Source organism: Vanacampus margaritifer, chromosome 19, assembly GCF_051991255.1.
Source record: "Vanacampus margaritifer isolate UIUO_Vmar chromosome 19, RoL_Vmar_1.0, whole genome shotgun sequence".
NCBI lineage: Eukaryota > Metazoa > Chordata > Actinopteri > Syngnathiformes > Syngnathidae > Vanacampus > Vanacampus margaritifer.
Genome location: NC_135450.1, coordinates 10,076,271 through 10,095,703, shown reverse-complemented (window position 1 = coordinate 10,095,703; position 19,433 = coordinate 10,076,271). Strand labels below are relative to the sequence as shown.

The 19,433-nt window shown below is 42.0% G+C and overlaps 1 protein-coding gene across 2 annotated transcripts; it reads left to right on the top strand.

The window, feature by feature from the left end:
• Nucleotides 1-1,006: 1,006 nt before the first annotated feature.
• Nucleotides 1,007-19,215, top strand: LOC144039688 (bromo adjacent homology domain-containing 1 protein). Of its 2 annotated transcripts, none has more exons than XM_077553301.1 (7): nt 1,007-1,533; nt 10,374-11,975; nt 13,386-13,711; nt 13,792-13,951; nt 14,034-14,113; nt 14,205-14,296; nt 14,399-19,215. In XM_077553301.1, exons 2-7 carry the CDS (start codon nt 10,394-10,396, stop codon nt 14,592-14,594), a joined length of 2,436 nt encoding a protein of 811 aa, XP_077409427.1. In that variant the 5' UTR covers nt 1,007-1,533; nt 10,374-10,393; the 3' UTR covers nt 14,595-19,215. The 2 variants fall into 2 exon arrangements, with proteins under 2 accessions (XP_077409427.1, XP_077409428.1); XM_077553302.1 differs by lacking the exon at nt 1,007-1,533 and adding an exon at nt 7,740-7,777.
• Nucleotides 19,216-19,433: the final 218 nt, after the last annotated feature.

Below are 19,433 nucleotides of genomic sequence, written 5' to 3'. Positions count from 1 at the left end.
ATTGTAAAATCTCAGTCAATTACTGTAAAAATTGAATACAGCATATTACTATATTTTTTAAACAATATTTTACTGTATATGAATTGTACTTATTTATACACAGTAAAATTCGTAGATTAAATTTTACTCTTAAAAAAAAAGGATTATATTAGATTAGAACTTTACACTTGGAAGAGAGTAAAATATCTATATTTTTAAATCACTCAAGGGTTGAGGAACGATTACAGAACTAGTAAGCAGTAATAAGTTAATGTAAAAATGTTGTGAGGAAGAAGAAAAGTGTGGAAGAACCAGAATTTTTGGTGGTATACAGCTGCATTTTTATTTTGAAGGCCCGACTTTACTGGCTACAGGATGTTTATGCTGATGTTTTGCTGAGCAGATCGACAGGGTTGTTGTTGCCTGCAGTTGTGATGAAAAGCCTGAATTGTAGAATACGCCTTTTGGTCTGTTTGCTTTGACTTGAGAGTGCTGACTTGAGTCATGTATTCTTTATCCCCTGTGAAGAATGGCTATTATTATTGTTGTGTTGGTGAGCTGTAAGTAGTACAATTAGCTATGATTACTGTATGTTTTTTGTAAAGTGCAATACAGTTATTATGGTGTGCCATTTTTCCTCATTAAAATACACATTACGAGCATTTTTGTTATTTTGGGTGGAGGGACGGATTAATGGCATTTCCATTCATTTCAATGAGGGGAAATGATTTGAGATGTGTGTATCTTGAGTTGTGATAGTGGAACACACTGGGAAACACAAACACACACATTTTTCACAAATAAAATGTGAATAGGTGAACGGAGTTTCACTTAAATGAATGCAACAGGCACTCAGGTGGCTAAAGTACACGGGTGCTCGTGTCCAGTGACGTCACAGTGGACCCCTCCTGCAAAGTTATCAGGGCGGGACGTGCATGCGTATACTAGGCGTGCGTGCACGACGTGCGCCTGCCCCACGATATGTAGTCACGCGTGGATACCCCTTTAAAAGGCTCACCATGTTGCCATCACATGCTCCGGCAGCGCGCACGAGTAAGATGTAGACATCGCTTCTTCTTCTCCACCTTCGCTTCTTTCGAAACATTAGGAGAAACGCTAGGAAGCATCCAGCAGCCCGAAGACTTTTTCCATTCGGATTCCGGTCGAGCTTCGTTTGTTTCGCTGTCTGTCTGCCGCCTGGGCTGTTGTTCCGCACGCTGGCCGGAGGCGGCTGCGCCAAGCGAGAAGCTCCGTGCACTCGGCTCCGTGTAGCGGCTACAGCCCAGCCGAGCTGGCCGAGCAGGGGCTGGCTGGCTGGCTGGCTGGCGGTTCCAATCCGAGGAGGTGGAAGTGTCGGAGGCGCTGGTGACCGGAGCTCAGAGTTGTTGGGAAAACTGAGTTGCAACGATCGATCGAACGAGAGAGAGAGCGAGCGAGCGAGCGATCGGGCGGAAGAGGACTCGTTGGATCGGATTATTGGGAAGCGGTGCCCCCGGCCGGCTGGACCCCCGCACCACCGAGCTTGAAACGGCTGCGAGGCTCAACTCCATCGCGGTAAGTCCTCCGGTATTATCCCCTTTCGTCGCGGGCCTCTTAACAAAGTCATGTCTCGAGGACGTTTTCCGACACATAACCCTGTTATATTATTAATAATGTGAATACAAGTCGTGGTGGGGAAGAGATTCCCAGGGAGTGGTAGTCTAGGACTTGTTTGTTATCCCAGTGCACCCCCACCAGCAGCAGCAGCAGCTTCTCACACACACACACACATTTTCCTCCACCGGTAAAGTGCAAGGCACACAATGTAGTAATAGAGCGAAATGAGGCTAATTAGTCTGTACAATCCCATAAAACACTGTCGGAAATGCAGCGGGAGTACATAGTGTAGCCCACGGGACTAATTATTCGATTATTGTACCTTTTACATGGCCCAAAAAAGGTACTGGTGCTGTAAAAAGTCAAGCGTCAAGGGTATAGAAATGGACAAAAACAACGAAACCCTGCCAAAAGGAATGTATGGCACTGAAACTACATTATTGCATTCATCATACCCCAAAAGGCACAGGTGTGTTCCAAACAGTAATTGCCACACAAAAAAAGGAAATGTACAAAAATGTAAATGCATGCTGAGAAATTACTGAAACACAGCTGCATGAGTTGCAGTAATCTGTAATTTGATTTGTATTTTATTTTTTATAGGCCCAAAAATGATCCAGGTCTCAAGTGTCAAAGATATAAAATGGGTTTTTGGGTTATCAAAACTGTCATATAGGAATCCATTTTTGTTGCTTGAGCTACATGATTGGCTTTATTGTGCTCTTTTACAGGCCCCAAAATGAACTGACATACTGTAAAAGTGAATTGTAAAGACGATAAAACGGAAACAATATTGGAACCTTTTAGTGTTTGAGTCGAGCTCAATAGTACTCATTATTGGACTTATTGTACCCTTTCCAGAACCACAAAAAAAAGTACATGTATTTTCCTACACTGTAAAACCCGAGTGTCAAGGATAGAAAAATGGAAAAACATTGGAACCTAGCCAAACAAAAATAATAATCATTTGAAAAAAATGTACAAGTATGTTCTAAGATGTATAAAAAAATTGAGTGTCAAGTTAACAAAACAGAAAAAAAAAACATTGGAATCTTGTAGTGAATGTGCAACAAAAAAAAAAGCACATGTATACTGTAAAAGTCAAGTGTTGAGGGGGGGTGGGGGGGGGTATGGGGGAGGAAAACATTGGAACTCTCCAGTATAGGAATTAAGTCATCGCAAACTCCACCTTAAAGCAGCCACACCAGCACCAAGCCCCGTCCACACAGTGACACATCAAGACTTAAAAATAAACAAATAAACCCCCCTCGCTCTTCCACCTCCTCTCTATGACGTGTGCACACTCACAGCCAACAATGAGGCGCTCTTAAGTGGCCACGCCACCAGCGGACTATTCGAAGGGAAGATGTGTTTTTTTTTCGGGACGAACCGCTAGCCATAGCTAGCTAGCTGACTGCACGTCCCAATCGCGTGCCGGATAACCAATCAATCAATATCAAAACCAATGTTGGTATCGATAGTACCAACCGTGGGAATGGTCTACCCACCACTTGTAGGAAGGACAATTTGAGGGGAATATGTTTACAGGACCTTAAATTTGTGTTAAAGTACTTAAGTAATACCTGATCCCAAACGAGGTACACGGCTACCTTGCTGTTCAATAATAAGTCCTATGGGTTCCATCATAAACCTGGACGAGGATAAATGGACTCCCAACTGGCAGTGACTTAACATCATAATAATAAGACACTTTATTTCTGTTATGTCCTGAGCCTTTTTTTCCCCCCCTTTTTTAACCTCCAGGCTGCATTTTGCTCTCAGTGTGTGACTCATTTGGGGGGGCCTTGGGGGAAACATAAACACAAAGTATGCTCGAATTAAAGCGCAACAGTAGTTGGTTAGACGCACACACCGGCAGGTAGCCTGGCACCATGACAACACGCAACAAAACCGTATGAGACCCAGTGAGTATTTTTCATGTTGTGATATTTATTTAGAGCTGGTGTGTGCTTGTGTGTAATTATAGACAAAATGAATTGCCGTGATTCCTTAACCCGTAAACGCTAGTAGTTGACAATGAGGTCATTAGGTGCAATGAGCTCACAAGGGGAATGATGGCATCATGACATCACTGATAAATCAGATGGCGAGCACATACAGTGCTCGAGGTGTTTTTATGGCGGGGGGGATGACATGATTCACTTGCCTATCTACAAGGTGATGACAGACATTCTCTGTACTCTAGATGTAAAAATCAATATACTGATTTTTTTAAATACACAGATCCACTTTTAAACTCGTAATTAAATAAGAGATAGACCCTCTCTGATCTTTAATTCAGCCCACGGAGCATTTACATGATCATAAATCCTGTAATATTTAGAACTGTAATTTAGACGTTTTTCATTAAAACGACGCACGTTAATTTATTGATGTCATTAAATAATTGCTAAGTTCATTTCTTGTAAGAAAAAAAAGAAAATGTTTTTACAAGTTTTAATTCCAGCCTCCTCAAAAACACAAATTAGTTTTCGTAGGAAATTTTTTACTCAAAATGATTTTGCTGTAGAAAAACACAGTCATAACGTTTGCTCTCCACGTAACTTCTTCTTCTTCTGTGGGGTTTGATTGGCAGTTGGCAAAGTAGCTTAATGGTGTATTACTGCCACCACCTGGCAGTGTCCTTGCACTGCAAGGAAGTCAATGTGAATTGATGCTGTGAAGTTTGCAATCTAGCGTTAGGTGTCTGGAGCACACTAGTATTTATTTATTTATTATCAGCTAAAAATAATAAAATAAATAAACATGTGGGGGATTGCACAAATAATTGGAGATAGGTTCCCTCAAAAAAGTGAATTTTTTAGAATGATAGGCCATGAATATACTTGGACCACTATATATGAAAAAAAAAAGTATATCGGTATACGTTAGTTAAAAATAAATATACATTTAACATTTATTTCCTTTAGGGCTCCAGCTCAACTTCGAGCCAAGTTAGGATACGTAGTATAAAAATGGTTAGATGGATAATTATGATTCACTATGTGAATAAATTATTTTATCATTAAATTAAACAATTTGACATATTTAAGCCCAGCCCTTGCTTTAGAGACATCACTTCCCTCTAAATTTTATAGACTGTATAATATACACGCCTCATCTCTACTGAAGAGTCATAAATGTCACACGCCAGCATTTTAATTAGTGGCACCTGCTGTATTAAGCTCAATAAGCAATACTTATAATTGAGCCAGAGCAATTACGAGTGGACCGCTGCCAGTGTAGAACGCTAATGAGTCGGTGAATGAGTGAGTGACGGGCTGGCTGTTTGCAGACATAGTAATGAAGACAAAATGATCAGTCAAGCTTTTTATTTGACCTACCGATACCTGTATTAGCAAAGAACTTGGTTTTCTAAATCCATTTCAGATTATAAGTACTACACTAGGTGCCGCTGTTTTGGTTAGCAATGGGCTCCACAGTTAAATGTTGAACGTCTCTGAAATAAGAGTATTAAAGGATCTTTGCGCAGTTTGTCACTTTTTTTACCCGCGACTGCCACCTCTGGCCCAAAGCGTAACTGCAGCATTTGTGTCAGGCTCGTTCATGGTGCGAGTACGTGCACGATCTTAAAGCGACAGCCGCAGTTGACAAACGCAGACATGACTTTAAATGAGGTCAGAAAAACGTCGCCCCTCCCCTCCCCAAAGATAAAAGCTGATCGGTGCAGTCAGATTAAAACAGTTAAGGCTCTTCATACTCATCTAAACATTGGTGGAGCATGCATGATGTAGAAAAAGCTTTAATATTACCTTTTTAAATGGCACAATGCACCTTTAAGGCATTTATTTGTCTTAAATTTATGCTCGATTAGCAGGATGGTCTCTATTCAAGGAAATGCAAAATATGTAGTTTATATTTTATCTTTATGCTTTAATTTTTACTTTTCGTTTGCTTGCAAAGGTAGAATGTTTTTGGCAGGCTCGTAGGTGCCGAGCATGTGATTTCTCTGTAGCCAAAACATGAGAACACCCACAGAAACATCTTGGAACCGAGCTCATCTTCTTCCGGTCTCAGTTGGGCTATTCTTCTCACTTTATTACGTTTGCCTTAATTTTTCTGCTGAACGAGGAGATAAAATAAATGTAGCACTTTTTTTCTACACTTGTTATGGTAAATGTTGAATTGTATACTAAAAACATCGCTTGTAGAGCTTTGGCATGGTTCAGAGATGATGATGATGAGTGATTAGTCAGTATTGTAACAGTAAAAGCGATTGGGTCAGCTTGTAGTAAAAAGAGCCAGTATTGATTATTGATTTTGTCACTCAGTGTACAAAACAGTCCACTGCTTTTTCAGCTATTTGTTACATTTGGTCACACTATCACGCAGGTGCTGCTACAACATTTTTTTTTTTTTGCTTTTCAGTACTTGTTCATACCAAGACAAAAAAAATGCAGTACATCGTGTAAAACTGGTCTCAAATTGGATTCAGTTTGCTTTTTGGAAATTCCAACACCAAAATACTGATGTCAAACCATTTTTTTTTAATTGCTACGGTGATAATGCTCCCCGCTGCTCGTTTTAGCTGATGGTAAACCACACAATTAAGCTCAATTTGAATTCAGGTTCGGAAATGTCAAATTCCGCTGTTAAAATAGTCATATTTAACCATATTTTATGCAATTAGAACCCGATTTTTTTTGTTTGATCAAGCCTGATAAATGTTGCCTCTTAATGTGGAGGAAAGACACAAAACTGCTCTCAATTTAGATTTTGTTTGCTTTGGGGTCTTGTGGTTACAAAGCTAGCTCCCCTTCCCTTTTATAAACCTATTTTTTGTCCAAAACTGGTCTAAATTCGGATTCAGTTAGTTTTTTTTTTTTTTTTTAATCACATTGTCAAAATGGTCATATCTAACCATGTTTTGTTCATTTGAACCCTGAAAAAATGTATCTTTATAACAAACCTGCTAAATTTGGACCGTTAATTGGTATGACAGCCACACAACTGGTCTCAATTCGGATTTAGTTAGTTTTTTAAATTTTTTTATCACATTGTCAAATGGTCATATCTAACCATGTTTTGTTCATTTGAACCCTGAAAAAATGTATCTTTATAACAAACCTGCTAAATTTGGACCGTTAATTGGTATGACAGCCACAAAACTGGTCTCAATTCGGATTTAGTTAGTTGTTTTTTTTATCACATTGTCAAAATGGTCATATCTAACCATGTTTTGTTCATTTGAACCCTGAAAAAATGTATCTTTATAACAAACCTGCTAAATTTGGACCGTTAATTGGTATGACAGCCACAAAACTGGTCTCAATTCGGATTTAGTTAGTTTTTTAAATTTTTTTATCACATTGTCAAATGGTCATATCTAACCATGTTTTGTTCATTTGAACCCTGAAAAAATGTTTCTTTAAAACAAACCTGCTAAATTTGGACCGTTAATTGGTATGACAGCCACAAAACTGGTCTCAATTCGGATTTAGTTAGTTTTTTTTTTTTTTAATCACATTGTCAAAATAGTAAAATCTAACAATGTTTTGTTCATTTAAACCCTAAAAAAAATGTTTCTTTATAACAAACCTGCTAAATTTGGACCGTTAATTAGTATGACAGTCACAAAACTGGTCTAAATTCGGGTTCAGAAATTACATTACCAAATATTGTTATCCAGCATGTTTTATATGCTCTCAAAGTGCTCCAAAAAGTTTTGTTTATAAACCTGAAAAACTTTACTTGATAATTCACTAAATTGATCAGATTTTGTTTGCTTTTTGGACGTCCTATCGTTAATTCGGTTGGTAGTTTTTGCTCGGTGAAAAGCTACAGAACTGGTCTGTGTTAGCGTCTCACTGTCAATTTTTAATCAATGTTTTGTCTGGTTATGGCAACAATACAAAACAATCTTCCTGCTATATTTTGCCTCTAAATTGGGGGAAACCACAAAACTGGTGTCAATTATGATAGTTTGCTTCTAGGCGCAACCAGGAAGAACACACTTGAACACACACTCGTCCACGCGCACGCGTTCACAGCGCCACCGATCACCTCCACGCCTCCCCAGGCTCTCCCAGTTAGGAGGCCGTGCCATCATCTCACCAGTCCGGCTTCCTCGCCTCGCTCCCCGGCGCACGCTCTCTCAACGACCCCCCCCCCACCCCCTTTCCTCCCTCTCCACCCCTCCTCCTTCCACCCTCCCCTCCGACAAGCAGCAGGAAGTGCGGCGGTAAGTTGTCGCCTCGATCACGGTCGTCGCCAACTTGTTCCGATCGGAGGGTGAGAAAGCAGAAGAGAATTTGTTGAAAATGTCATATTTATTTGTCGGGGGAGGGAGGGAGGAAGGGAGGGGAGCGAGGGAATCTGCCGGAGCTGTCGGCTCGGTCGGCGAGGCGCTCGATCGTGTCCGCCACCGTGTCGTTAATGAGGAATCCGGTTTGGAAATTAGAAAATGTGATCCGATCGGGAAGGGAGGAAATGGGTGGGGGGGTGCCTTTTATTTTGCTTCTGTCCGCGTCCCCCCTACACACACACACACACATACACAAACACACTCACCTCTTCTTACCTCACCTCCCTCCCCCAGCCCATATTTAGAGCCTCTTCACATGGGCAAGCTACGTCAGGCTTTACTGTATCCCATCCTTCCAACACACGTATGGATGTGTGCATGCATGTAGTTAATGGTAGCCTGTGGTGCATTGAAGTGTGTGTGTGTGTGGGGGGGGGGGGGGGGGGGGGGGGACAAAACTTGGAATTCTTGGCAAGCTTTTTTTTTATTAAAAAAAAAAAAATCTCTCAGAACCACAAACTGTCTGTCTAACGTGCTGTCTAGCTATTTGTTTGTCTGTCATTAGATGACAACAGTGTTAATTCAATTATATGGTGGAAGAACACGCGTGTGCTCCTACAAGCTGCTTCCAGACTGCAAAAACAAAAAAGTAATGTAGTGATATGCAAATAATTATTATATATTTTGGAACACAAATTGTGCAGCCACAAATAGACAGTTTTCAAGCATATATTTATCATCTGCAAAAAAAATGACTCATATAAATACATCTTACTGAGTCACTACTGTAGTTGATCAAAACTTCTTGGTTTGTATGCATGACTGTTCACACTGCTGCCTGGCACACCAGAAGGTGCCGCAATTAATTCATTATGATGAACAAACGGTTTGATTCTTTACATTCTATTTAATCAAACTATATAGTTTTATTAAGTACGATATTATACAGCGCTATTTTCTTTATAAAAAAAAAAAAACATTATTATTTTTGTCCGATTTGGTGACCACTGTAGTGTCATGTGAATATGACCTTTAAAAAAAACAATTTATGAGTAATGTTGGAAAACAACACCTTCTAATGTACTGTTGCGTCACAATTTGTCAGTAGTGCATAAACGCTTGCATGTTTCACTCGATCACATGAATGCAACACGTCAAACAAACAAAAAGCCCCTTATGCGAATAGGATCGTTAAATGCGTTCCTAATATAAAATAGTGTTCTCACAAATTCTTGTTTTTATTTTAATATAAAAAAAAATGAACTAATTGTCAGTTGGGTTGGAAAACTCGCACATTCCACCCGGGCCTTGAACGCAACACACAAATGAAAAGGCCCTACATTCAAATAGGTCCAGTAGAGGTGTGCCCAAAAGAAAACAATGTGGTGTAATGTAAATTATTTGCAAAAATGTCCGATTTGTGAGTAATTCTTGAAAACTCATTCTACCTCACACTTGAAAGCAGCAGCTCAAACATGCAAATATTTTATGAAGAGTTGCTCCTAATAATTTGTTGAAAATTCAGTCCATTCTAGAATCAAATAGTTATAATTAAAAAAAAACAAAAAACTACTTTTTAGTGTTATTACAAAGCGTCATCCCTCCTGGTGTGTCATTAACTCTAGTATCGGCCCGTCATCTATTTGTGGAAGCACGTCTGCGTGGGTTTCCTTTCTTTCACGCTGTCACCGCGACTGTCAGCTGAGTCTTGTGCTGTTAATGCCGCATGACGCAGCTCAGTAGGCCTTGATTAGCTCGCCTACGCTGTCTCAAGTACGCAGGTTATTAAGGGAGATCGTTAGAAGAATACACATTTTGTTAACGACCCCTTGTTTGTAATTAATACATTGTAAATGTTTGAAGATAACGGATGAAGTCAAGTGGATTAAAGTCCATCTCAGCAGCAATCCTCATGAGGATGAGCGCTATAGAAAATGGATAAATGGTAAAGAGGCATGTCCCAATACTTTTGTCACCATGTTGTACCGTGAGCCAATTAGGACGCTATTCTTTTATGATGTTCCCGATCAGCTTAGTGAGTCATTTCGTCTGGCTTGTGGCGCAGAAAAACCTCATTGTCTTTTTCGCACGCTCAGGTTTTGACGTTGGTTCATTTCTGTTTTTTGACACATAAAGATTGATGATGAATTTTGTTTGTTGACTGGGCTTATTTTCAATAATTTGGCAGAGTGGCGGTGAAATGAATAAATGGTGTGTAAATCGAAGGCCCTTTTCAGTCCTCACGTTTTTTTGGATCTTGTGCATTCGTGTCAGGAAGGAGAAAAGCACATAAAGATAATGTTAATGGTCACGACTCAATGCCACACTTAACATCAGTCCTGCTCCGAAGCGCCGCTTTGGCCCATTGCCCGACCCATTTAACATCTGCTGTATCGCTAAACTTGGGCGATGGGAATTAGCCAACGCTAATGCCACGATACATATTAGTGATTATGGTCTGTAAAGTCTGTTATAGGCACCTCAAAGCACTGGAGGATTTTTGACCACTCCCGTGTCTTCCTTTCGCCTCCAGGCCACCTCCAGAAGCATGTGATGACCCACACCAAGCAGAAAGGTTCCCGCTGGGACCGCCGCCCTCTGCGGCCACACGGTGGCGCCATGGACGGGGACCAGGCCGAGCGCGCCCTCCGCTTTGGCCGGACCAAGAAGATCGGCGAGGTGATCCGGCGAGGGAAAACCGACAAGGCGATGAAGGGCAAGAGGGCTAATAAAGCAGAGGAAAAAAAGTGGGACAGGAAATTGTATCCTCTGCGAGGGAGGCTTGGAGAAGGCGGCCTCAGCTGCCGTGTCCTCCTCACAAGGTTGGAGGAAGGCATCAGAAAGAAAGCCGAAGAGAGATCGCTTAAAGACAAGTCCAGGAAAGGGAAGCTTGGCGAGCCCAAGTTGGCATCTAAAGTCAAATCCATGCTTTTAAGCGCTCACGTCTCGCAACCCCGCAAGCGACGATTGGCGTCCCTCAATGCCGAGGCCGTCAACACACTGCTGCTGGAAAGAGCCACCGACCTCCAACTGGCAGCCAAGTTGGCCAAAAGACACAAGGAAGAACCCATCAACGGACGAGGGTGCCCGGACGAAGCGGCACCTTCAAAACCCTCTCGAGGGATGGTCTCCAAACCGTCCTCATCCTACAAATTTGACCAAATCACCAAGAAGGTCAAGAAAGCCAGGACAACCAGAGTTGACGAGAACCGAGCCTCGAGTTTGGAAATTCTGGATGCGCCGACACCGAGGCGACTCGCCGGACTTAATGCTGCTGCCCTGCTGAAGTTGACCAGCTCGTCCGCTGTATCCAAACAGCGAGTCAAGACCGTACCCGCTACCATGTCAGACTGCAAGACTCCTGCCCAGATCCAGACTCCAAAACAGCCCCCCAGAGTTAAACACAAAGAGAGGCCTCAAAAGCAAAAGGAAGCTCCCGTGAAGGCCTCCTCCATGCACTGTAGCTGCGCAGCCTGCAAGGAAAAGGCCGACTTTGAGCCCAAAGTGGAGTGGGAGTCTGGAACCCACGCTCTGGCTAAACCGGGCTACCAGTCCCGCAGTATGTTAGGCTACTCCCTCAAGAACGTGAAGGAAGAACAGCTGGAAACTGAGCTGAGCCCCTGCTACTGCTGCCCCCCTGAGGGCTCCGTGGAGTACTGCCACCGCCTGGCCTTTTTCCTGGGCCACCCCGAGTCCGGCGACAGAGGCTCCATGGGCTCGGGCGGCACACCCGTCAAACGCGAGTGCCTGGTGACCACGCCGTCCCTCACACACTCCCACCCGGCGCTCACCCTCAGCCCCCACCCCTGCCTGTGTTACTACGTCCACATCGCCCCACACCCACCACCGCCGTCACACACGGCGACGTCGGCTACGCTCGCCCCACGGCCTCTGAACTTTGCGCCATCTGCCTTGTGCCCCAACCGGACGATGGGTTCCAAGCCGCTGCCTGGCCCCCGTGTCACCCACACCACAGACATGCCTCACCCGGCATGCTGCAACTCTGTGGCGTCACCGTATTACGGCGACGCCTGCACGATGGGTGGCTACGCCTGCAGAGCCATGGCCCCCGTCACCAGCAGGGGGTGCTCTTTCAACTCGGGGTGCACCGGATGCTCGCATGGCATCAAAACAGGTTTGTAGGAAACAAACTTAAGCTTCAAGGCCTACTTATCCAATGCTATGCTAGTTATTCCAACTTTTGTAGCAGACAAGTTTTTTTTTAATCTTCTGATTAGGGCTGTCACAACAGAGATTTTTTAAATTGATTATTCTATCTAGTACTCCATTGAATAATACCCCACCAGGTCCCCACCCACCAATAAAATAAAATTTTATGTATTTATTTATTTAATGAATCCACTATGGTTGAACAGGAGTTGAATTGAGTGGATATAATCTGCACATATTCATTATTGAACACCAACCGCCTATGCTAAACGGTTAGCAATCGCGATTACCATTAGCGCGCTAGCGATGACCATTTAAGGTAAACAAACACTAACCACCATTTAGTTCACACATATCACGTAACATGCGATGCATTGAGTGGATATAGTAATTATTAATTATCTTCTGTGCATGAGCATTATTAAACACCTACAAAATTAGCCTATGCTAAACGGTTAGCAATCAGGGTTAGCAGTAGCGCCCTAGCAATTGCCATTTAAGGTAAACAAACACTACCATTTAGTTCACACATGCATCACTATAGCTAGCTTACACATGTAATCGTGTCTAAAAGTTACGTACAGACGATGCTACAAAAATAGCCACGAGTAAAAGTGGAGCCAAGCTGTCTCTTAGCTACAATGAGCTCAATAACTTCCTGTCCACTGAGTGCGTCTGCAAAAAAATGGTCCATGCAGAAACATGTCACAAACACTGTTCTGGCAGAACTTTGAGTCGCCCTATTTTATAAAGTGGACTTATCCGATTTGTTCGATCTCCCACCCCCCACCCCTCCAGTGCTACATCTGTACACACTACAACTGTAGCTTAGGTCTCTGATTTCAATCTCCCCTGATCAGGTTGTACCGCAAGCGCATGTTGAAACTACACAGGAACAACAACAGTTGCTCATTTCAAGGACTCCATTGTCAATTAGCCCTCGACCTTGGGGTAGCCACGGCTAGCTTCATCCACTTAAGACTTGTGAACACTGAAGCGAATTCATTCCGGCAAACCTTGGCTCTAATTTGGTGCGTTGTGATAATGAAATTACAAATATTATCAACTGCACATTCAAAATGAGGGGGGGGGGTATCTTTACCATCAAGATAAGCACAACAAGGTTACTGAATGGCCGTGTGAAAGCCAATTCCCATTAGAGAGATCACTGCGAGGGTCGACTGGACAAATAGGGCCACATTCTCCCGAGGCGCGCAGTTCCGGGCTTTTCTGCCTCTACCGATTTCTCCCATCTGCTTAAGTCTGTCATTTGCGCACCTTCGTGAAAAAGAAGTCAAGTTTCCAGAAATGGTGCAAATTCATATTGTTATTAGGGATGGGTGAGTACCGATGTGTGTGTGTGTGTATTTTCCAGAGACTTACTCCTCCCCTCAAGGTGACCACAACTCCTCCATTCTGGTGCCGCCGTCCTTGCCTCTCTCCAATTGCCCTTTATCCACCGTGCCCACTTCCACGCAGACTACTAACCCCCACCTGCTCACCCCACTGTCAGGCTGCGAGCAGCATCAGCTGCCACCCCGGGCCCGTCTAAAAGCGTCCGCCAACCTCCCGTCCGCCACCTCCGACGGAGACCAAAGTGCCGGGCCTCGGTCCCCGCAACAAAAGCGAATCAGCCGCAGACGTGCCACCAACGGATGGCGGCCTGTGGGCGTCCCCGCAGAGAAGGAGGTTTTTATCGCGGTGAGATCAAAATTTAATGGTGGTAATTAATGTCTTTGGGGGAGTAGAGGACTGACGATTTCTGTTTTTGGCGGTGCCAGGGGGAAGACGAGACGGCGCTCAGGCTGTGCTACGACGGCGTGGAGCGGGACGGCGAGGTGATCCGCGTCCGGGACACGGTGCTGCTGCGCTCGGGCCCCAGGAAGAAGTCCCTGCCTTACGTAGCCAAGATATCAGCCCTGTGGGAGGATCCCAAAACCGGTACATGGAGACCAAAAGATTGATGGATGGAGTGTCAAGGTTGCTGACGTCTGTGCTGGTGTGTTTTGATTGGTCGCCGCAGGGGAGCTGATGATGAGCCTGTTCTGGTACTACCGACCGGAGCACACGCAGGGAGGCCGAGACCCCAGCGCACACTGCAAGGTGAGATTACTACCACTACTACCACTACTACATGACTCTTCAAACAAACAAACAAAAAAAATGAGGAACTAAAGCTAGTTTTCCTTTTCAGAACGAGATCTTTGCCTCTCGACATCAGGACGAGAACAGCGTAGCCTGCATTGAAGACAAATGTTACGTCCTCCCGCTAGCTCAGTACTGTAGGTGAGGGACAACAATCACATCTTAATGAGTCTCAATGTATCAAAAGTTTCAAAATCCTAATTTATAATTGATACAACATGTCTGTTTTGTTTTTGTGTGTAGATATTGTGCCTTGATGAAACGTCGTTCCGAAGACGCCCTACCCGACGACGTCAGCAGCAGCGTGGTGCCCTGCTGCTTGGATTTTGCCCCGCCCTCCCACCGCTGTGTGCCCACAGATGTGGACCCCGAGCTGGTCTACCTCTGCCGACACGTCTACGACTTCCGCTACGGACGCATACTGAAGAACCTGCAGTAGAAAGGGGATCGGTGACATGGCGTGGTGGCGTTACGTATGGCGACGACGTTGTCTTTCCTGTGACATTGTCATTGCTAGGCACGGGCCGGTATCAGATAGTGACGGTATGATAACCAAAATCAGAAATCATGCAAAACGGTAAATGGAGTCCACTTATAATCGATTAATATGTCGATATAACAGTAATCCGTTTAACCCGTGGGCAGTATTTTATTTTGAAATGGCTTGGTCAGCAACAACAAAAAGCCCAAAAATGGTCACAATAACGCCTAGGGGTTAAAAAAAATTGAATTTCCATGTCTTTTTTCAAAAACAGGACATTATTCCAAATTGACAGTTCACAAACATAAAGTAATTATTATTCAGTTACTGGTTTGGTCTGTAACGTGAGGGAAAGCATTTGTTTTATTTTGGTTCAAAACAAAGATAATCAATCTGCTTTCTTGGAGGACTACAGAAATTAGAGAATTTACTTAAAAAAAAAAAAAAAAAGAAATTAGAGAATATTTACTGATGAGAAGCTGAAATTCTGAGCATTTGGACAATTTTAAATAAAAAATATATCTAAACGATTCATTGATTATAAAAAATAATTGTCAATTAATTTGATAATCGATTAGTTGTCCATCTCACTTCTAGTCATCTAGAATGTATTATTTTTTTGAACGTTTGGGTAAATAATGTTTTTCCATTTAACACATGGGTATATATTAGTAAGTAAAATTAAATAATAAAAATTTTTTTTGCTTCTAAATAAAATGTAACCCAACTGTAAAAGTATTTAATTCTCAGAGTAGCTACTTTTCTGCTCTTCTTCACTTTGTGAGATAACGTCAGAGTGGGGAAAAAAATGGTGTTAGCCATGCTAGTTAGCCGCTTCGGTAGCGAATCTAAAGTATTTATTTAGCTTGTGCAAATGTTGAATTTGTCAAAGAGTAATAGGTGGTACTCTCGTAAATGTGATATTTATTGAAAGTATTGACTGCAATACTTACCACTGATGGAACGCTTTTAGCGTTTTTGAAACCGAGAAGTTTTAAAACTCCGGTTACCGGCCCGTGCCTAGTCATTTCAGATGTCAACATTCTGACCACGTTTACGCTACAGCAACATTGCTAACGTTGTCGATGTTGTTGCTACGACATAGCACATGTTGCCGCTGACGTTCATAACTTAAGGCGTTGTTGTAACATTGCTGATTTTGTGGCACTCATGAATGAAACATCCGATCTTAACAAAAATAGTATTTTCAGTTTGCAGCATTTAAGTGACCCAAAAGTAACCCCCCCCGCCCCAACCCTGGTCACCCCCTTGAAGGGATGAGGAGTGCATTTGTGAAAAGGCAAAGCACAGAGCCCTTTAGTTGGCTGAAGAGGTTACAGTCAAATCGTTGTACGGCCTCTCGGTCAGCTCGCTTGTATTTTCTGCTTCCATCAAATCAGATTTTTCTGCTTCCTACCTCCCCTCCTCCGCCGTCCTCCCTTTGCCTGCCAGGCATGCTGAACACCAGGGCTGATCTGGGCGACTGTCTCTCACATGTCTCCCCCCTAAAGCACCTTAGCACCATGTTTGTTCCGTTTCTAAGCCGGTGGCTAAGGTTCCAACTCTGAACCTCCACTGAAGGAGCAGATAATGGACAGTTGGGCGAGTGTGTGTGTGTGTGTGTGTGTGAGTATGCAAGTGTTGTCAGTGTGGATAAATGTGGGAATGCGTGATATGTGTGCGTGTTTTTTTTTTTCTTCCCAGAGAGGCTTTCAGGCAATCAAACCAAACAAAAGCAGCTTTTTACAGGAAGCCAATCTCTCGGTGCCGCTCACTCTTTCTGACGGTTGTTGTTATCTTTTTTTTTTTTTTCTGGACATCGCTCAACACAATCTACAACATGTCAGACCAAAGTTCACTCAAAACAACTCTAGCTTCAACTCGTATCTCTTGGGTGTTTTTTTTTGCCCTTTAAAAGGGTCCAACAGGGAAAGAGTTCCGGGCCGCCGCACGCTGAGGGATGCTCAACATTCACTTTTACAACAATACTTAACCATATTTTTAATTTTCGACGAGCTTTTGGAGGAAATAGCGAAACTTGTGGTAAGAATATACACGAGCGGGCACCGGTTGCATTCAAATGAATGGGAGCAAATCCCGCCTTTTAAATTATCCACATTTAAATTTATTCTCACCCATGTCCTCTTTCTGTAGCAACCTGTGTCTTCCTCGGCGGACACCATCTTTTTATGGATAAAAAAAATATATATTGTATGAGGAGCTTTATAATGCAATACAGGCTCACACAGATCACATCGCAAGGAGTGCTTATGCGAAATCGATGGGATGGGTGAATACCGATACTAGGTATCGGTATCTGGGCCGATACTTGGCCTTATTTAAAGGTATCGTTCTCGCAACAGCGGCCAATGGGTGGCCGTTTTAAGATCAGGAACGAGAAATTAGAAGTATACAAAATTGCCATTAGTTTTATTCAATGTTAAGGTAATATTTTGGGGGAATTTTACATATCAAAAGTACTAGTGGTGTGGGTATCATTGGCTAGTGTTGAGTACTCGTATTGGTATTGGTCTGAAAAAAAAAAGTGTTATTAAACATCAAATTTTTGTCCTAGTTGATTCAGAAGCATCAGCGCAAAGATAAATTATTTGTGGTAAATAAGTGAAATTGAATCGACTGAATGAACTTTTGTCCCACGAGAGGTGGAAACGCAAACCACTTTTACAGTTTTAAACCACACAGCTTCATTATCTTTTAGCGTTAGCATCTGGTTAGAAAGCCTTGTTAAAAATTGCACTAAATCATTCCGAAAGATGTTATTGTGGCGGGGCAGAGAAGAGCGAAGTCGTAAAGATGTCTGCTTTTGTCGATGTAAACAAACATATTATCCATGACTTGACTTGTGAAGAGGTTGAGTAGAAGTAGTGTTGGCGTTTTACCACTGCTCCAATTATGACCAAGCCATTCCTTATGAATATATATGTAAACATCTATATATGCGTAAACGAGAAAGCCATTGTTGCGTAATGGAGGCTGCATGAATCCAAACATCTGGCCCCAATCAAAGCCTGGTCATGTGTCGTATTGATCCTGATGAAACCCTGTTTAATTAGGAACATTTGAAGTTACTTATGATGGCACATGCAATATATATATATATATATTTTTAGATGACTTTTTATTTTCCCCTATGAGGGGTAAAGCAACTCAATTGTACTTAATTTTGTTTAAATATTCTGTTAAATTAACATGTTAAATTTCCCTTATAAAAAAACGTAAGTGTACATATTTAATCCAAGCACTGTTTGAATAGACACATAGTGTAGTATTTTTGCAAGATCTGTATTAATTATATTTAAAGTAAGGATATTTAAATAGAATGAACTGCATAATGTACTTAAGAGGTCAATTTAACTTATTGGGGTCATGCTTTGTGGAATTGATGGTCTGCTTTGATGGATAGAAATTGATTGATTTAAATTGATTTTTTAATTTATACGGTAAAGCACCCCCCCCCCCTTCAAAAAGAGGCCTCCACTCTGACACTTCGGTGGATATGTCAGCCATTTAAACGACAAAAAACTAACATTGAGAATAAAAATCCTTTGGAATTTCTGTGCGTGACGTGCGCCCACTCACTGCCAACAACGAGGCGCTCTAAAGTGGCCACAGCAGAGGCATACAATAGCTAGCTAGCCAACTGCATGCCGGATAACCGCTATTGTGAACAAAATGCTTATCTTTTGCGGTCTTACGGCTATGTGGCAAACTTTCATGAAAAACAACATACGAAAAATAAAATACTAGGGCTGCACAATATATTGAAAAAATATCGATATCACGATAATGGCCCATGCAATATGCGTATTGTAAAAACATGCAATAAGTTTAAAATGGAATTTTATGATTTTATTTGAATTTGACCAGTCAGACGATAACTAAAATGTGCACCACCATCCAATAATTGAACATTATCGAGAAGTAATTACAATTAATTAACTAAGAATACATTGAGTTTGCTTATTTTGCCGCATTAGATAATAAAATGGTCATTTCTTTAGGTACATGTTAAATATCGCTCTATTCAGCAACTATATCGCATGTTTTTCCAATATCGTGCAGCTCTACAAAATACACATTGGCTGCGATCAATTTTTCAATAAAATTCTCCAATGACCTTTAAAAAACAACAACTTCCACCATACATCAATTCAGTTTTTCTCCCAGAAGCCAAAATAATCCACTCCCCCCCCCACTCTCTCATTTCACGGCCTCCATCTTGCAACGCTTGTGCGGTGAGGCAGATGAGAGATTAGACATGTTTTTTGTCATGTCACACAGGAAGTGTTGTGAGTCAAAACGAAAGCAGACTGCAGACTGATGTTTCTCATGGACATATATTTTGATATCTTTGGAAAAAGTCTCGGGGCCAACGGGGTGTAAAAATGAACAACAACAAAAAGTTTAGATATTTTTGCAGTAGAGACGTGTCTATTGGATATTATTGTCACTTTTTTGTCGCACCCTGGAAGATCTCTTGAATTAATGTAACATCCCTACTGATTTTAATGTTGCATTGGAAGAATATTTATACATTTTAATGAAGTTCTTTGTGAAATTGCTGTGTCTGAGTGTTCTCTTTTTGACCAATTTAACCCAGGAATGCTCATAGAATGTACGTAATTCTTTAAAAAAAAAAATACTCTGAAACTGTTTTAAATTATGAAAAAAAAGTGTCTCAATGAAAGATTATTACGGTGGTAATGAAGGACATATGGAAAAATGTCTGGAGTGCCTGACATCCATCAAGTGTGAAATTAAAAAAAAACAAGTGAT

Excerpts from the sequence above, each read along its gene's own strand:
- LOC144039688 (XM_077553301.1), top strand. The coding sequence starts at position 10,394 with ATGACCCACACCAAGCAGAAAGGTTCCCGCTGGGACCGCCGCCCTCTG. Across the intron at positions 13,712-13,791 it reads AGAAGGAGGTTTTTATCGCG|GGGGAAGACGAGACGGCGCT; the intron begins GTGAGATCAAAA and ends TGGCGGTGCCAG. Across the intron at positions 14,114-14,204 it reads ACCCCAGCGCACACTGCAAG|AACGAGATCTTTGCCTCTCG; the intron begins GTGAGATTACTA and ends TTTCCTTTTCAG.